General features: G+C 41.8%; 3 protein-coding genes across 3 annotated transcripts in view; all 3 read right to left on the reverse strand.

The window, feature by feature from the left end:
• The window catches only part of LOC145481525 (protein mono-ADP-ribosyltransferase PARP4-like), a 51,458-nt gene that overhangs the window by 19,937 nt on the left and 14,338 nt on the right, over positions 1 to 17,183 (reverse strand). Inside the window, exons 14-30 of the mRNA XM_081460016.1 lie at positions 17,099 to 17,142; positions 16,306 to 16,409; positions 14,997 to 15,139; positions 14,300 to 14,384; positions 13,269 to 13,402; positions 12,881 to 13,045; positions 12,487 to 12,527; positions 12,229 to 12,319; positions 11,869 to 12,006; positions 11,222 to 11,314; positions 10,758 to 10,851; positions 2,006 to 2,079; positions 1,687 to 1,883; positions 1,088 to 1,187; positions 591 to 761; positions 437 to 517; positions 38 to 118 (exon numbers count right to left, since the gene is read on the reverse strand). Coding sequence (XP_081316142.1) covers positions 38 to 118; positions 437 to 517; positions 591 to 761; positions 1,088 to 1,187; positions 1,687 to 1,883; positions 2,006 to 2,079; positions 10,758 to 10,851; positions 11,222 to 11,314; positions 11,869 to 12,006; positions 12,229 to 12,319; positions 12,487 to 12,527; positions 12,881 to 13,045; positions 13,269 to 13,402; positions 14,300 to 14,384; positions 14,997 to 15,139; positions 16,306 to 16,409; positions 17,099 to 17,142 — 1,836 coding nt within the window. The remainder of the gene's footprint in view (positions 1 to 37; positions 119 to 436; positions 518 to 590; positions 762 to 1,087; positions 1,188 to 1,686; positions 1,884 to 2,005; positions 2,080 to 10,757; positions 10,852 to 11,221; positions 11,315 to 11,868; positions 12,007 to 12,228; positions 12,320 to 12,486; positions 12,528 to 12,880; positions 13,046 to 13,268; positions 13,403 to 14,299; positions 14,385 to 14,996; positions 15,140 to 16,305; positions 16,410 to 17,098; positions 17,143 to 17,183) is intronic.
• On the reverse strand, positions 2,086 to 7,710 carry LOC145481530 (membrane progestin receptor gamma-B-like). The gene has a single exon (XM_081460022.1). It carries the CDS (start codon positions 6,492 to 6,494, stop codon positions 5,343 to 5,345), a length of 1,152 nt encoding a protein of 383 aa, XP_081316148.1. The 5' UTR covers positions 6,495 to 7,710; the 3' UTR covers positions 2,086 to 5,342.
• Positions 7,715 to 10,736, reverse strand: LOC145481531 (membrane progestin receptor delta-like). Its single transcript, XM_081460023.1, has one exon. It carries the CDS (start codon positions 9,714 to 9,716, stop codon positions 8,598 to 8,600), a length of 1,119 nt encoding a protein of 372 aa, XP_081316149.1. The 5' UTR covers positions 9,717 to 10,736; the 3' UTR covers positions 7,715 to 8,597.

A 17,183-nucleotide genomic window follows, 5' to 3' on the forward strand; every position in this document is an offset into this window, starting at 1 on the left:
AGCAATTATCAAATTGGAAGATTCTCTACTGACAAACCTCGTGCCCAGTTCTCTGCTCGTGCAAGCTACCTTCGTCCCAGTCTCTTATAATTGCTCGTGCGGTCAGTTGATGAAGAATCTATCAAAGAGCCATAATTACAAAATTGCATGTGGACAGAAATCAAATAAGTGACTTACGAGAACAAAATTGTCCACGAAAAATCGTGAATTTTGATGATCCAATGTTTTCTACATTTGCTTCCCTAAAGCAGAGAAAACAACTTACTAGATATCATTTGAGATCGCGTGGGACTGCACTTCTCTTATTTTGCATTACGCAATGTTCGCTGGACGTTAAAATCTTGGCAGCATTTGTTCATTAGTGTTTATTACACTGGAGGGGTGCGAGCATTATCTCGAGATGTTCCTAAGCTAGGAATTGCTTAACAGCACTTACTTTGCCAGAGGTGATATTCAGTTCAGCGGTAGATACCATGGTCGACACCGTCTTCCCGTTAACCTTCGCTGTCAAGGTCGCCTATAAAATAAATTAAAAAGAAAATAAGTCAACACTAAAAATGTAGGAATTGTGTAAACAAGTCTGTAGTTACCTGTGTACAGTTATCTGCGAATCCGTACACGACTTGTCTCGAGCCGTTGAACAAGGACAGCAGTTGGTGGGGAGCCTGAACCGGGAGACTGGAACCGGAATCGTGCTGCTGCCAGGTAACCGCTACCGACGTAAGGCCTGGCTGCCCAGCTTTGGACAACTGCCACTTCACCTAAAATGAAGTCATTTTACTACGTTAGAAAAAACATTAATGCGACGTAAGTCAGCGCCATCCTCTAATGGTTGGTGTGGTTAACTGTGGGCTTGAGCCCCGGTGATATGGTCTTGGACAAACCCCTTTACTCTTGCAGTGCCACTCTCCTCCCAAAAGTACAAATGGATATCGGAGATTTTTCACGGCAACTTGCTAGCTTGAAAAATGCTCGGGTGGTACCTTGCTATGGACTAGCATCCCATCCAGGGAGGGTACCAATACTCCAAGTCTAGTTGCTACAGAAACCATAAAATTACACCGAGCAATAATCTAATGTTCTTTACCTTTCTTTCCCATTTTGATTTGGCCTTACTCTCGAAAAACTCTGAAGCACCAGCTCCCACTCTAGACATGGCTCGTAAAAGGTAACGGTTGGCCGTGGAACTGTGGAATCAAGTCAAACCACACATGGAAATAAGAGAACACTTGTCATCAACATTTTCAACAAACGACTTTCAAATGTCTCTACCCTGTAAGAATTGGAGGTTGCTTGAAATGGGAACACCAGCATGGGACCAACGGGAATTTGCTTTATTTAAGGGCTTGTGAAAGGAAGTGACTGCATAATTAAGGTCAAAAGTAGGAGTGAATTCTCTCATTCGGTGAAGGTACTGCCTTTTTTTGCCAAATAATTCTTGAGCACTTGTCATGAGTTTCTATCTTCTGTTTTACAATCAAGGATTTCTGAACCGCTTGCCGTCACGTCAACGTGCCCTCGAAAGGTTACGTCGCGTTCTCAGCAGTATCCGCATGTCTCAAATAATTTCTCTAATATTCACAAGAAACCGTCTTTTTAGGACGGTGACTACAGAGGAAGGTGCCGAAGTATTATTATCTATTAACACTCTTTGCAGTTTGCTAAGCACAAATGTTCACTTCCTACCCCACTCCAAACGTAAAGAGTCTGTCACTCTGGTAGTGACTGCGAATCAAATCAAGTGTAGTGTCCTCCTCCGTCACGTGACCATCTGAGATGAGAAACAGGTTGCGAGGGTGGTCAGCGGTGGACAGCGCGGGCACTAGATAGAGTTTCTGAAGGACGCGCCATAACTCCGTACTTCCTCTTGTGGCTGTTAAAGACTGAATTAAAAAAGTAGAGAGCAACATTATTAAAGGCTATTAATCTAAACAAGTTCAGTCAGCTGAGACCAGTAAAAAAGCTTTCACATGACAACACATAGAGCAATTTACAGCATGTTTACCTTGACAAATTCTACAGCATCACTGTGCGTAGCTTCGTCTTTTCGCTTGCTGCATGGAAACAGCTCGGAATGCTCTACAATGAGAGAACAACATTCGTTATTACCGTACCTAAATTCGCAATAGGGACTTTAAGCAAATCGCTACGGATGGCACTGATACGGCTGTCGGAAGTAAATTTCCCCCAAAACGAGACACTGCGCATGTACGTCGGTTGCATCCAACCGCAGCGTGAAATCTGACTACGCGAGTCGGGATGTTTTGCAGTAGTGGCTACTACGTCGGGTTTATTTCGCTTCTCTGACCCTTTTCAACGGACATCTCGGCATTTTAAGAATTCCATTGGGTACTACGTCCTTTAAAGTCAATTTAAGTCAAAGATTGTGCCATGTTTGCCTATCATAAGCTTGTAAATCCGTATCCTGGATTTACGATAAGTTTTGGCAAACGTGTTGGAATGGCGAAGCGAGTCAAGTGAAATATTCGTGTTGAGCGCGAGGTTGTTTTTCTACGGTTAAGTTTGCTTTGAGAGTATAGTGAAGATGTTTTATATCTGGATAACTATACGATACTATTTTGCTTGTTTGAGTATTGATATATTTGTGTTCTTTACTCGATATTCTTTGAGATATTTGTCTCTGAAATTATATATTTCATCCATCAAATTGTTATGGTACAAATTGTATGGCATTCGCTTTCGCTCAGAAATCATCTGTTCGTCCTAGGAAGGCGAATAAAAGCCATCGTCCTTTGAGCGAAGCCATTTGGCTGTGAGAAACTAAATAAAAGAGATTGTGAACTCCTTAGTCGATGTTTCTTTCATCTTTGTATTTCGCTTTGTTAAACTTAAAATTTGGCAGACCAGCGAGACGTACTCTCCCCAGACCTTTTCAGTCACGGCAGCCGTAGTGATTTGTTTAAACTCCCTAATTAGCCAATCACAAGCCGTATCTACAGTCCTGATATCCTGCGATATCAATTCACTGATCTGATATGGCTTCGATATCACGGTCAATTTAAGTGAAGTCATTTTTCCGTGAGTCAAATTGAAGAAGAGGTTTTAAAAACAGAATATTAACCTCGAAATTAAACATTGAGCCTTTCTTCACGGGGTCTAAAAGGCGTCAAAACTTTCCCGCCAAAACTGAACTCAACGCGCGCGCCACGTAACTGGAACGCCCGACAGATCACCGTAACTAGAAAAAGATCTCCAGAACTTTGACCGAATTTGTTTACGGTATGTATCTAATCGTACCTCTTTTGGTACGCTTCGGCGCTATATTATTATCATTTTATTATTATATCAAGTTCGTTTGGTCTGGACGACCAAACTCACCCAATACTGCATCGAAGCGTAACAAAAAGGTACGATAAGGTAAAAATAACGCCGTCCATTTTAAAATATGGTAAGGCAGTCTTGAGGTAAATCCGAGTTCAGGGGCCCGTTTCTCGAAGGTCCCGAAACGTTTTTGCACCCGGAAAGCCCTAGCAAAATCTCGAAGCTTATGACTACAGAGCTGTTTTATTCACGTATTCTTAATATGATCAGAGGTTCCCGCCTTCATACAAGAAGTTTCAGGCGTATACACTTCTCCGTTTTTAGATAGAGATGAACTAAAAATGGCTTTACGGGCCAGAAAAGTTTCCGGGGCTTTCGAGAAACGGGCCCGCGCCGGGTTGTTCGAAAACCGGTTAACGCGAACCCAGGATCAAAAGTTAACCGAGGTATTAATTTTTCTTCTATGAAAATGTTGTTACTGCTTATGTTTTGTGTAGTTTGAGATTATTCAAATCCAAAACTGAAGGATAAACAATATAAACAGAAAACCTCACGGAAAACTGAGTTACAAAACTAAAATCAAAATTCTCGCTTATCCTAGGTTTGCTTAATCGGGCTTTGGACAACCCAGCCCTTATTGGTTCTTTCTTGATCCGGATTTTGCGATACGGACCGTTTCCACGTTACGGCGGAGGTCTTTTGAATGCAAGTGTCCAGAAGCGCGTCCTATAATAAGCTACTTACTAACCTAGCTTGCTCAAGCCGCACTGCGCTCGCTCTGTACTGCCACGACCTTGGGCCAATATTCCGTAGTACGGCTCTCGCGCTGGGTTAGTAAAAGGTTAATATCCGGAATCCTAAATAAGCGCGAAAATTTTCGGAAGGAAAAATGAAAAATGGTCAACACAAAACATGCATTAACAATCAGGATTGAATAGCTTTTTGTTTTCAGTAAAGGGAAGTAAGGGAAGCTGTGTACATAACTACGATGATCATTCAGGTCTTAACATCTTTCTCCGCAATTGAAATAAAAGATCTTTCATTTATTCAGCTGCATGAAACGAAGCAAGTGGGCTTTCTTTTACCTTAATTCTCAAGAGCCCAAAGACAGTTCATAAAATTAACATGCTTCCGCCACAAACAACCTTTGTCTGTCATGTTTTAGCTGTGCATTTATGGAGTTATCCATGCACGCTAGACATGCCGGAACCACGCAATACAAGCCGCTTCTTTAGAATTACGTCTCTGTGATTTCAGTTGACAAATGCTTGATTTTGAAATTTTTCAGCGGCCTGTTTCCATGCACAACAAGACACAGCGATAGGCGTGCATGTATTAATGAGAACAAAATCATGTACCTTCACAAATGACCACAAACCCACCCAAGCGATACACTAACATGCCTTGACAAATGTGAATAGGGGAAAAAAATCGAAGGGAAAAAGAGAGAACGTACTTCCCCACGGAAGGTGTAAAACTCTTGAAGATAAAAGACAAGAGAACAATAAGAATAAAAATTGTCGCCGTCGCGAGTCACGACCATTAAAAGCCATTACATACTAAAACAGGAAAATATTCACGTCAGTATCTACTCTCGCAAAAATCCTTCATGTGGTCAAGAAAAGAAGTAAAAAAATTGTCAAATAATTAAGTAGAATACGCAGACACCAATTATCCCACACGAACCAGCAATCAATTTGAAATCCGCACGCTTCTTTGGTCTTTGTGCACACATTCTCTCTCTTTAAATTGAAATTGAACGTACACTGAAAAACTTCGTGAGAAAAAACCTTTGACATATCCCTTATTTGGAAAGGCTCCTGAAGTCCAAAAAAGTTCCCAAATTATACGTTTTAGTGCCAAGCCGAAAACATTGCCTTACACTTCTTTTAACAGTCTTACATGGAGTGTTTTTAATAACTCCGTAGCCACCAGTCAGTTAAGCTCGATTACCAGCCGCTGTTCGGGAAAGGAGCCCGCGCTCCTCCCCGAACTCTTCTCGGGGAGGAACGTAGACCGGACTCGAGAAAGCGGCGGAAATCGAGCCTACCAGTCAGTTCTCAGTCTTTCGGTTTGAGTTTTGCAAACCAGAGTTTACTTGCAAACCACAAAACGATAGCAACATGTCCAAACAGCACAATCACGGCCATACCGACTGTGTTCACTATAGTTGGCTGTGAAGAAAAACGTTCCTGGAGAACGGTTCGTCTTTCTTGAAGGTCCACCTGTGCGGTGTTGAAGGCCTGTTGAATGCCCATGGCGATCAGAATATGAGCCAGGTTGTGGCTTTGACCAAAATTATCGAAAACTCCACTCATTAATCGCTCCGGAACTCTGGCCGCGTACAACACGGCGCCTAGACTACAGAAGATCACGTGACGCTTGAAATACACCATAGACACGCCGTTATAAGCCGGGTCAGCGTTTTTGCACAGAAGAAGGCGAACGGTATACGGCGAGGTGATAACAAGCCAGTTTACTGCAAGGATAGCGACCCTGAGCACGGATTTACAATTACGCCAACGTGGATGACTCGACACGCAACACAAAAGAGTTGCAAGGAATGAGAAGACCGTGGAAACGGTCTGGAAAACAGCCAGCGAATCGTAAATCGCCCGTGCTGACGCGCCCGCGGTACGGGAGTAGAAAAACAGAGCTTGTCCAGCGGTGAATGTGTAAAATCCTATAGCCGCGTAATCAAAGAAAAAACATATCCTGTGGAATTTCTCCGACATGCAGTTGAAAAGATGCGCGAAGGAACTTGTGAGATACAGTACGGATATACCCACGGCGAAGGAGATCAGCGGCAGGAAGAACGGATCATCAGTAGGTAAAGACGTCATGTTCACTGAAACAAAGAGTACCAAAGCAAGCAGGTGGCTCCAAACATTAATGGTTTCATTTGAAGATCGAAGCAAACTTCTAATACATTCCCAGAACGAAAACCCAGGACTTCGATACCCGGAAACGATGAACGGCACTCTAAATACTTCGGGAACTTGGCAGTGTTTCAATCCATACGTCGCCTTGTCAGCCATTTTGAAATGATCTTGAGCATCTGAACAGATAATTTCTTCTTTGTTTTCGCTTGATGGAGAAGCAACCTCGCGTCCGTAAAAATCCTTTTGGAGTTTGTAGTCTTGGGACAAAGCCGCCGTTTTTTCACTTGTTCCAGAAGGATTTTGAAGCCTTTTGTGAATTGTTGAATGCATTGTCGATGTTTCTGGTCGTCTTAACTTCCGGCTAGGAAAGGAATAAAAATCGCTGTTTGTTTTCAACGGTCCGTTTGCCGATGACGTGCCCTCGGTCAGGCAAAAATTAATTCATTCGTGGCCCTCCGTGAATAACCTGACGATTCCGCTAAAAGGAAATGCTTTTCTGCCGCAGGCCGATTTCTTAATTTTTTCTCCGCAATCTGCTGATCCGGCACGATTTTTAAAATGCAAATGAATTATTCCGCGTCGTGTCTTTTAAACCTGCCAAATCACCGGTTGTAGGGAAGAACCAAACAGTAGTGAGTTGATCCGGTCGCTCCCCATCCAAGACGCTTGTCATGAATAAATAAAACCTGCTTCTATTTACAGGAAAAAACCAGCAGTATGCACGGAAGGTTGTTCAAAAGCAGCGTGAAGCCACAAATAGGTGTCGGGAATTCAAAATTCTCGCCGGTGGAATTTAAATCAAGGGTTGGTTAAAAACGCTCAATCTCCTTCTCGTATCGCTTCTCAGTCAATCACACGAGCTCATGTTGCCTTGTGTTATCGGCGCGTGGCTTGAAATCAGAATTTTACCGGACGTCTTATTCTGAACATATCTCACAGCGGAAAAATAAAATACTTGTTAGCCCGACAATGGACATTTCTGAAAGATGTAAACTATCTCAGTCGTCTTTGTTGCATAAATTTAAAGGTTTACAAGTGAATCAATTATTATTCATGTTTGCTTTTATTGTATCAAGTTGTCACCGCAAGGGACCCTTGCTTTGTATTGTTTGCGTTGTTTGATAGTCGCGTAAATAAAGAGGAAAAAACCTATTTGATTGGGAAGCTTTTCTAAAAGCATACCAGACGCTATTTGTAATTTACAAAAATGAAAAAAAACACAGTCATTTCAAAATTGTAATTTTAAATACTGTAGTGCTGCTGATATTACATCAAGTACACAGCTTTTGGTAAGAAATATGTTTTTTTTGGACTTACTCGAGTTATAAGGGACAGTACAGCACAAAAACTTTGAGCGAATTTGAATTCAAGTTTTTGTGATCGATCGAGGCCTAATTTGGTGAACTTTGGTAAGGAAATGGTTGACACCAGCGATAAGACGAAACTGAAAGACAATATTATCACATCGGTACATTCTCTGTGGAGCATTTGGCGTATAAACTTTCAGTTTTTAAAAGCCTTTATTTTTAGGTCTGAAAATACTTAACCGAGAACGAGTTTTCTTCAAATCTCGGCAAACACGCGCCAAACGCAAGGAAACCCACCAGAAGTTGCCGAAAACACACGGGAGGTTCAGGCTAAACAGTTACAAGTAGAACTCGTTGCAAAATTTAATCCACGAAATACGAAGGAATATAAATTTTCTCTCCTTGAAATTGTGGAAGGTCTGATTCTGTAAACGTTTTCCCACGCATATTAAGCTTGCAGACTTTGAAAGTTTCAGAAAAGATATTTGGAGGTGTAAGTCGAATCAAAATGGGGGAAAGAAACAAGAACTGTGTTATTCCTTTACATAGGGAGGTCAACAAAAAATAGCTCAGTGACTGCTAAATAATCACCCGAGCAATAACAAATTAATTCTGTAAATTTTCCTGTTGGTTTCCTCTGCTGACAAACTTTGCGAGCGTGAAGTTCACTATCTGTGTTTCGCGATGATCTTAAAGTTGTCACGCAACGCTTCTCATGTTTGCGTGATGATGTGACGAAAAGGAATTACAAAGCACTGTAATACTTATTTGATCTTCTTGAACATAATTTAGAAATAAAGATTAGTCCTTTTTTATTCTCAGTAGAAGAAGTGTGAATTGAAGACCGACACAAGTAAAGTACAAAGTACAGTATTGGCGCATATTTTATAGCATTGTACCATGATAACAGTCATGAATTTAAATAGAGGGAACTAATCCGTCCCTTGACATTTTACAAAAGCTTTCCACCCGAAAAGACGAGACAAAATGTCGGTTTTAAATTGAAAAAAAAAAATATACTACATGCGGTATACCTTTTCCCAGCGGCGATAACACACTTCCATTAAAAAGCAATTACAAAAGTGGTAATTTGTTAGTTAACAAAGTAAATATTGCGTATTTCAGTTCATGAGGTTTTCGAGTGTTCACCGCTACTTGCGGAGGTCAAGCGTAGAGATCTTGCAAACCAAAACACGATGAAAAGATTTCCAGCTAAAACTAACAGAGTCAATCCGACGGTCTCGAAGAAACTTGGAATATCTTCTGTAGCTAGGACTTCTTTCCTTGCCTCGAGATCCGAAAAGAACACAGAATAGGCAAAGTGATCGCCCACTGTTGTGAACACATGAAGGAAATTGTGACTGTGTCCGATAAAATCGAACACACCGGGCGCAAATCGCTCGGGTATCCGGGTCGTGTTCACCACTGCGGCGATCGCGAACGACAGGAAGCAGCCTGTAAAGAGAGGAAGAGAGTCGCGATTGCAAACGGGATCAGAAGAGCAGAAGATAAGTTGGCGGATAATAAAAGGCGAACAGTTGTAGGCCCAAGACACCATGTGGGAACCCGTGCGGATAATGAACTTCGCGTGCAGCCAGCGATGGCGAGACCTGCAGCAGGAGTAGTTGGCTCCGAATGAGATCACAGCGGAGACGAATAAGAACAGTTCACGCCAGTCGTAAAGCAGGAGTCCTGATCCCAGAGGATGGCAGTAAAAGTAAAACGCTTGGCCCGCAGTGAACGTGTACACGCTTATGGCGGCGTAATCGAGGTAGTAACCGATGTGGAATTCCCTTTCGGTCATGGAACTGAACATGTGAGCGAGGCAGCTCATGGTGTAAAGCGTGCAGCAGCCTAGAGTGAAGGACGTGAGCGGAAAATAAAAATGATCTGTGGAGGGATTGTGGTTCCACACCACTGAACAGTAGCGAGCAACCATAAGCACAATGGACAGAACGTGACTCCAGAAATTCACAGATTCATTGTTGGTGTAGAACATACTCTTTGCACTCTCCGAGGCGGACAGGTTTCGTAGCCGGTATCCGGTTACAAGAAACTTCTCCCGGTAAGCTGTCGGCATTTGATAGTCACGTAACACTCGCGAGTGCCGGTTCCGCGAACCCGCGATGATTTCTTTCACGACGCCATTCTCATTAAGGTTCTTGTCAAGGTTCAAATCATGCGATTTTAACTCGTCGTTTCGTTCGATGCGTGTCAGTTTACTTCTTGTTAGTTTCCTCGTCATATTTTACGTCTCTAAAGGCGACAAGTGTTTCCAACGAGTCTTTGTGGCTTTCTGAATCGCGTGTATTAAGTCGGCTCACACTGATTAAAAGCCGGCGAATTGATAATGCAAATTAGAACCTGTAACTGCCCCTGTGACGCAATCCTCCCACTTAAGGAGTTACCAAGGTTGCGACATTACGATGTAACAATGAAATCAGAATCCTAAGTCAATGCTCCCTCTGCTTTTCTTCTGACAACATCTCGTGTAATACAACAACAAAAAGACTATAAAAAAAACCTTTGTTTGGAAGTGGCAAATATTTACCATGTAAAAAAACTAATGTCATCTCGAATCATAATTCTCTGTTATTTTGTGTGACCCGGACGAACTCCGACCCGGTGTGAACTTGCCTCTGCGTATTTCACCCTTAAATGCCCAGCTGTGAAGTGACAAGAATGTTACTTGAAAAAAAAAACAATAAGCTGCAGAATGTTAAAGGACGATCTCAGTCGTAGAACTGGCCAAAAATTTAGCCGTTATGGTTTAGGGTTAGGCGTTAAAATTGGAAAATTTTAACCGTTAGCCATAAAACTTGTAAACCGTAAAAACAATTCAGCCACGAAAGTGAAAGTCTCAAGATCTCTTGTCGAGACTTTTTTGGGTCTTGTCTGGTACCGTAATTATTTTCTAAGATTTCTGTTAACCGTAAGGAACTATGAAGATATCAGTATAGTAAATGAGACAGTTAATACTTTTGTTGCGAGGACTTGTATAATACAGTGTAAAATACTACATCGTACTTCATATCCTCTGACCAAATCAAGCCCAGCAAATGGTGAATGACAAACTACTTATTGTCTGAGTTCGGTCGGGCTGGACGGCAAATAATTTGGCCCTCAGTCAGGAAGCCGGGACTTCAAGCCAAACATTTTCCCATCCGGTCTCTCATTCAGTCAACAAGCGTGTTTTATTCCCTTTCATCTATTTCCTACCCCCTCCCCTCCTCCCCAGCCCTTGTGCGTGACCAATACATATTAATATCTTAGTGATACGACTTACTGCTTCCGAATACAAGTATGTTAAATGTCCAATCTTTCTTCATGAGGCTGAGGCACATCAACAAAATTTTCTTGGCCTCTTCTAGAGGAGTACCCTGAAAATAGAGAGTTACATATAACACTAAAACAACAACGAAGAGAGACGTATTTTACTTGGACTAATAGATGCTTTCATGAATAGCGCCTATACTTTGTACATCCTTAGCCTCCTAATAATGTTTCCAGACAAATGATTTTTCACATGAATGTGAGGCTTAGGGTGTATAAGTATTGTTATTCAAATTTAGGAGCCACTTATGCAAAGGGTCTATGCATCGCACCCTGAGGGGGGTGGAATAAGGAGCTCCATTCCGCCACACATATCTGTGTAACTGACATATGGAAGTAACCACCCACCCACCCCCTACCCCTTCCCCAGCAGCTCAACATCAAACAACGACAGAAAACGACAACATTAGAACTAACCTTCATTGAACAGGACAAATCAAGCAAAAATACGACCTCGACTTCTGGGGGACTCTCTGCCTCGAATTCGGGGTAGAATGTCAACATGCACGCCTACACAAACAGGTGGAAATATAAACAGCAGTTTTTCAAATCAGTGAAACAAGGAGATGGTCATCTTAAGCAGCAACGTTGACCAGCTTGGAGGTTTCTTTCTCAGTTTCTTAGTTATTTAGCAGCTAGCCTGCGAGCAGGTTCACGTTGGAGCGCGAAATAGAGCGGCGAAGCCAAATTGTCCAAAATTGTTTCACTTTCTTGGCGCCTCTTTACCAGACTCCTTTCCTCCGGATCGCTTTGCTCTTCGCCGCTCGCGCGCGTGACTCAAAGGTGAGCCTGCTCGCAGGCTAATTAGCAGCGGAAAGTTAACTATTTTCAACTAACCACAGAACACAAATAAACTTGAAAAACAGTCGATAACTAAGAGGTTGCTTGGCGCATCAAAATTAACGTATTCCGCTTCCTGCTCAGCAAAGTAAGGAAAAGGAGAACTTTTCGCAGTCAAGGTGGGTTGTAATGGTCTAAATTTCGTAGAGTTACAAGAAAATAAACGTAAGAAATTTTGAGTCTCGTATAATCGCAACCTTGTCTTCAGAACGTTTACCGCTTACCTGACTGTCTGGCTTGCTGACGTGTCGTTCAACCCACATCCGGGGTACGTGAATCTCTGCTAAACCAATCAGAAGCTGGAAACCATCACCTAGAGGCTGACCACGCTCCATTAACACCACTGCTTTGGTGGCTGTCCGCTGAACAAAGAAATCGTAGATAAAGATTTAAGTATATCCTCCATACAACAAACACACCTTGCGTCAAAAACGCTAGTCTTAGTTCTATCTGATGTCTAAGATTTCTCGAGGAGAAAAAATAAGCGAGTTTAGTCCAGAATATCTCTGCAAGCTCAAAATGAATTAATCAAATCATGTTGACTAGCTATTTACGAGTTATTGACACTGTACGGTTAGCGTTACCTTGGTTGTAATAACATGAGTAGGAGACTCAAGTGTACGAATCTCAAACGGCATCTCCACAGACATTTCCACGGATAGTTCATACAGATCGCTATAAAAGAAACAAACAAAAAAACTTTATTGATAGCAAGTAAAAAGGGGTTAAGGTAAGACTTGTAGAGGTAGAGCCCAGACTGCTCTGGGATGTCTGCAAGAAACCGGCGGGAGAAGAACAGATGAATGGGTACTAGTCAGCGCCATTGTAATACCAGAACTCACCTCAGGCTTTCGTCCTGCATCTTTACTGTCTCGACGTCAGTCTGAAAAAAAAGCCATCGATTTAGAAATAAATGTTTGAATAAAATACGTTGTGTGACAAACGCACAAGCAAAATTGTGTCGTTACCTGAGTGAAGCGTTTGTAACCACATTTTGTAAATCACATATCACAAATCGGACTTAAGTGCATAGCCGGCTACAAAATTACGCTTAGATAGTTAGTGTTGGTGAACAACTTCCTTTTCAATATAAGGCTTCCATTAGTCATTGTAATATTCAGGTGAATTATAACGGTGAGATTTGTTTTGGTTTTCTACAAAATTAAACTTGTAATTTGTTCCCATTACTGTTTAATAAACACTTAACTACAAAGTGATCAGTATACTAAAGCAAACCTGAGTAACTTCGTCCAAGGCCTTGTCACGTGTCCACGGTGCCACAGAGCCTGGGAGCGAGAAACAAATGTGTTCTCTGTCCACCGTGAGCTCAGTGACGTATGTTATCTTGATTAACACTAATGCACCGGGGGGGAGGTTTCCTACGCTGACGGTGAACACATCCTAAGGAAAGACAAGAAAAAAAAAAAAAATTGCAAAGTGGAGAGTGACAAACAAAGATGTCATGAGCAGTAAATTCACTTATCAGTCTTAGATCATTCTGGCGCTTTCCATTGACTCTGTTTTGGTGGTTTTCTGATGCCATGGATATTCAAGAGATCCACGATGGCTTTCAGCTTATGACACAAACAGGATAATGGGACAGGCAACGTGACAAGTGACATACCGGAGTTTCTTCGTCCATGAGGTAAGCCCCATGCCCCTGACTGATGGCTTCCCGATACTCTTTGTGGGCCTGCTCTTTCTCTTTCACTTCACCCACGATGTGTTTACCGTTGATGAATGCCTCGAAACCACAAACTACAACAGGAAGTAAAACATTACTTTTTGTAAAATTTTCTAAAATTTCGAAAAAAGTCAGAGTTTTAAGTCTGTTCAAGATCTAGGAATTGAAAGAGCCACGAGGTTCATCAAAACTGGCGAAACAACGCTTCCGTAACATAAACAGACCCGGAGTTTATACTCCTAGGTGGACAGGATATCAGAGACAGAGAAGAACAGTATTTCGCTGAACAATACAACATTTAAGCAATAGACTACACGTTTTTAAGGTTTACAGGCTGATAAACCACGCGGGATGTTGGAAGAACACGAGAAGAATTCGTGAATTACGAGCCGCAGGCGAGTGATTTACGGATTCTTCGAGTGTTCTTCCAACATCCCAAGTGGTTTATTATGCCTCTAAACCATAGAAACTTGTAGTCTATTGCTTTTATATAATAGTTCAGAAGACACGCGAAATTTCCATGAGTTTACTGGCACAATAAACCATAGCTGATTGACGAATCAGAGCGCGCGCATTCATTTGATTATTATATAAAAGGATATTAGGCAGGCTAGAACCAATATAGGCTCGATCACCAGCCGCTGTTCGGGAAAGGAGCCCGCGCCACGAGAGAGCGGCGGTGGAAATCGAGCCTAGAACCAATAATACGCAGTCCCGTTACTACATTGTGCCTCTCAAACGCTTTATATCTTTTTCGATACGAGGAGAGGGAACAAAGAAAGAGCACGGGGAACACTGGGCGGGGGCAGAGGCTCCCCTCGTCTCCTGGGCTTCCTCCCCCACCACTCTCTTTCCACCTGCCCTCCCGTAGGGAGCCTCGGAGGAGGAGAAGAGAGCGGTGTTTCAGACTGTCGAGATGGCGAAAAAAAAAAACTAAAAAGAAAACAAAAACAGTTTGACTTGGCACACACCTGCGGCCATGTCGTCCAAAGGAAAAACGTACTTGGCTTCTATGGGTGTGGTACTGTTGTTTTTGTACTCTTGGAAGACTATCACCTGAAGATAAAATATAAATCATTTTCTTATGAACTCGTTATCTTACTAGAATGAGTGTATAGGGCCGCAATCTATGTGTTTAGAGCAATACGTTTTGCTTGGTTCTTAGCTCAAAATAGGATCATCATAAAACAAAGCACTGGCAATTTTTTCTACGTTCTTTAGAAGTAAAACCCCACTGTGATACCATATAAATGAAAGGTGACGCGTAGGAGTCTCCATGTGGCACTGTTTAGGCTGTAGAGGCCACCTCTGTGAGATGAAACCCTAGTGATGCTACCATTCAAATTAACGCTATTTCCAATACTTTCCCGTGGTATCAAAGCATAAGCCAGTGCACGACAGAAACCTTAGTGAATGGCAGCTATTAAGCAGTACTTCCAGTACTTATTTTCCACTTTAGCATGTTTTCCAAAATGAAATTTAGAGTTTTTGGGATTGCAAATTGTGCCGAGCAAGAGTGAATGAGTTCAATGGGGTTGGAAAAAAATGAGGTACACTTCAAATAAATCTTGTAGAAGGGGAGACAGCTGTTTAAATGCATTACCAAACATGGCATTTTTTTTCCCTCTCCTATTTCTAAATATCATCGAGGTGCCTCAGCATCTTTACCTGCGCGGCAAGATCCAACAACTTGGCCTTGATGTGAACTGACTGCAGCGGGATAGCCTTGTCCCCAGTCCCCTTAAGTCCTGCCTCGACTTTTGTCAGAGGATCCACGACTGACATGACATCTGTTAGGTTCACACAGGAGTCTGGGAAAGAATACATGGGACGTAATTCCTTTTAAGAGACTACTGGATGCATCGGCTCAATAAAAAATTATAATGAACTCATGTACAGGGATAACATTCCTCATACTTCATGCTGCGAATGAAGTGCTCTGTGGTCAGGGAGACGTGTAGAAAAGCGCCAAACAAATGCGTAAGTTCTGCCGTGGGATATTTTGAACACATTTTACACTAGGCATTCTGCTGAGTGAAGTTCTACGAAGTGATTGCATCGGATTTTTTCCGTTTTTCAACTTACATCAACTGGCTTAAGTGAATCTGACCGAGTTCCAACCTAAAATTTCACCTAGAGGTCATTGTATGAATGCAAAGAAAAAGTACACGATATTTAAGGCCACATAATCCGAGTAACATTACATCATGGGATCACATGATTAGCAATGTCAACATCAACTAAGGGGGTCCACTGAATTACGCACATTGGTCTTCCAATTGTATCAAGCCTCAAAATAGAGCGATTTTCAATCGAATGTCGATAGCAACGGAAACTCGCGCCACTGATTCGTTTCAGATGCGAAACGAATCACGACGACTTTTCGCGCGAGTTTCCCGCTTGGCGTCGATTACGTATGTTTGCTTCGTGTTCTCAGTGGCTGGCATTGCGTTGTTTATCTCTTTAACTTCACAAAACAAGTTATGAAAGACAAAAAAGCCTGGATGGTCAAAAAGGGAGCAAATTACCACGGATGGTATTAAGCTGACTTCATTTCTGTCGGGCAACACAAAATAAATCAAATCAATATAGTCGATAATGTTCAGAAATTATCTCATCTAACGTTAGTAGTAATCTTCGAGTAATTTGATTTTTTTTTTGGCTTATCTAGAGTTTTTTTTAATATATTGTACATATGTGTATATAGTTTAACATTTTATTCATAGGGGTTTCCTTAGCATGGCGCCGCGGTGCTTTTGGTCACCTGCATCTCTTGTTTCTATGATTTTAATCACTATTTTTGTAATATGGGGTAAATGTAATAAATTCGAAATCCAACATAGGGGCCACGTGCACTCTTCTCCTTGCTCCATAGATAACCTATCCATTGAAAACAAACCACCTACCCCAACTCTATAGATGTGATGCGAAGCAATTTTAGCGACAAACATAAACTTTTTATTCATGCTGTGAATACCTTCTGAAACAACTTCCCTTTCATCATCCGAGAAACCACTATCAAGAGAAATGTCATCTCTGGGAAGAACTGTGTCGCCAGGTAAAACAAACTCAATCAGATATCTACAAAGAAACGTAGTAAATTGAACAATCTGCTAATAATGAAGGACCAGGCAGCTAAAGCCAAACTTTGTTAACAAATCTGTAAACTATATGGAGCGGTTTTAAATTGAGTGTGTCGTAAAACTAAACCAAACCAGTTACTCACCGATTAGACTAGAGCAGTTTTCAATTGAGTATGTTACTTTGATTTTATTGTGGGTTTTACTGCGCTTTGAGATTGGCTGAGCAGAGAAATTGTTAGGTAATTGGTATGGTTTTGGTTTTTACGACACTGGAGCCACACTGGACAGTTTTCAATTGAGTATCGTTCAACCAAAACCAAAGTAATCACACTAGCCAATCACAGAGGACACAGAAAATCCAGTGAAACAATCAAAGCTGAAGCTGACGCAAAGCGCGGGAAAACGAGTGTGCACGAGTCACGATTGGTTTTGGTTTTACTTCTGACTGGATGATAAAGTGGCGCGAGTTTTTTTTAAGCCAATCGCGTAACGTAGTTGATGCAAAGCCAATTACTTTTCGACACTCAAATGAAAAACGCTGTCAATCGAAAACCGCTCTACTCAGCCAATCTCAAACCGTAGTAAAACTGACCAAAACCAAAACCAAAACCAAAACCAAAACCAAAGTAATTGCCTGATTACTTTTGACACTCCATTGCAAACCGCTCTAAACATTCTTCCAGTTACCTTATTTTCTGTTGGTTACCGTTGTAGATAGTAAATTCATCATCCTAGTAAAGGAAAAACGAAGCTTGATTATATTTGTTACCAA

This window comes from Orbicella franksi, chromosome 3, assembly GCF_964199315.1.
Source record: "Orbicella franksi chromosome 3, jaOrbFran1.1, whole genome shotgun sequence".
In the NCBI taxonomy this organism is placed as follows: domain Eukaryota; kingdom Metazoa; phylum Cnidaria; class Anthozoa; order Scleractinia; family Merulinidae; genus Orbicella; species Orbicella franksi.

Excerpts from the sequence above, each read along its gene's own strand:
- LOC145481530 (XM_081460022.1), bottom strand. The coding sequence starts at position 6,494 with ATGCATTCAACAATTCACAAAAGGCTTCAAAATCCTTCTGGAACAAGT.
- LOC145481531 (XM_081460023.1), bottom strand. The coding sequence starts at position 9,716 with ATGACGAGGAAACTAACAAGAAGTAAACTGACACGCATCGAACGAAAC.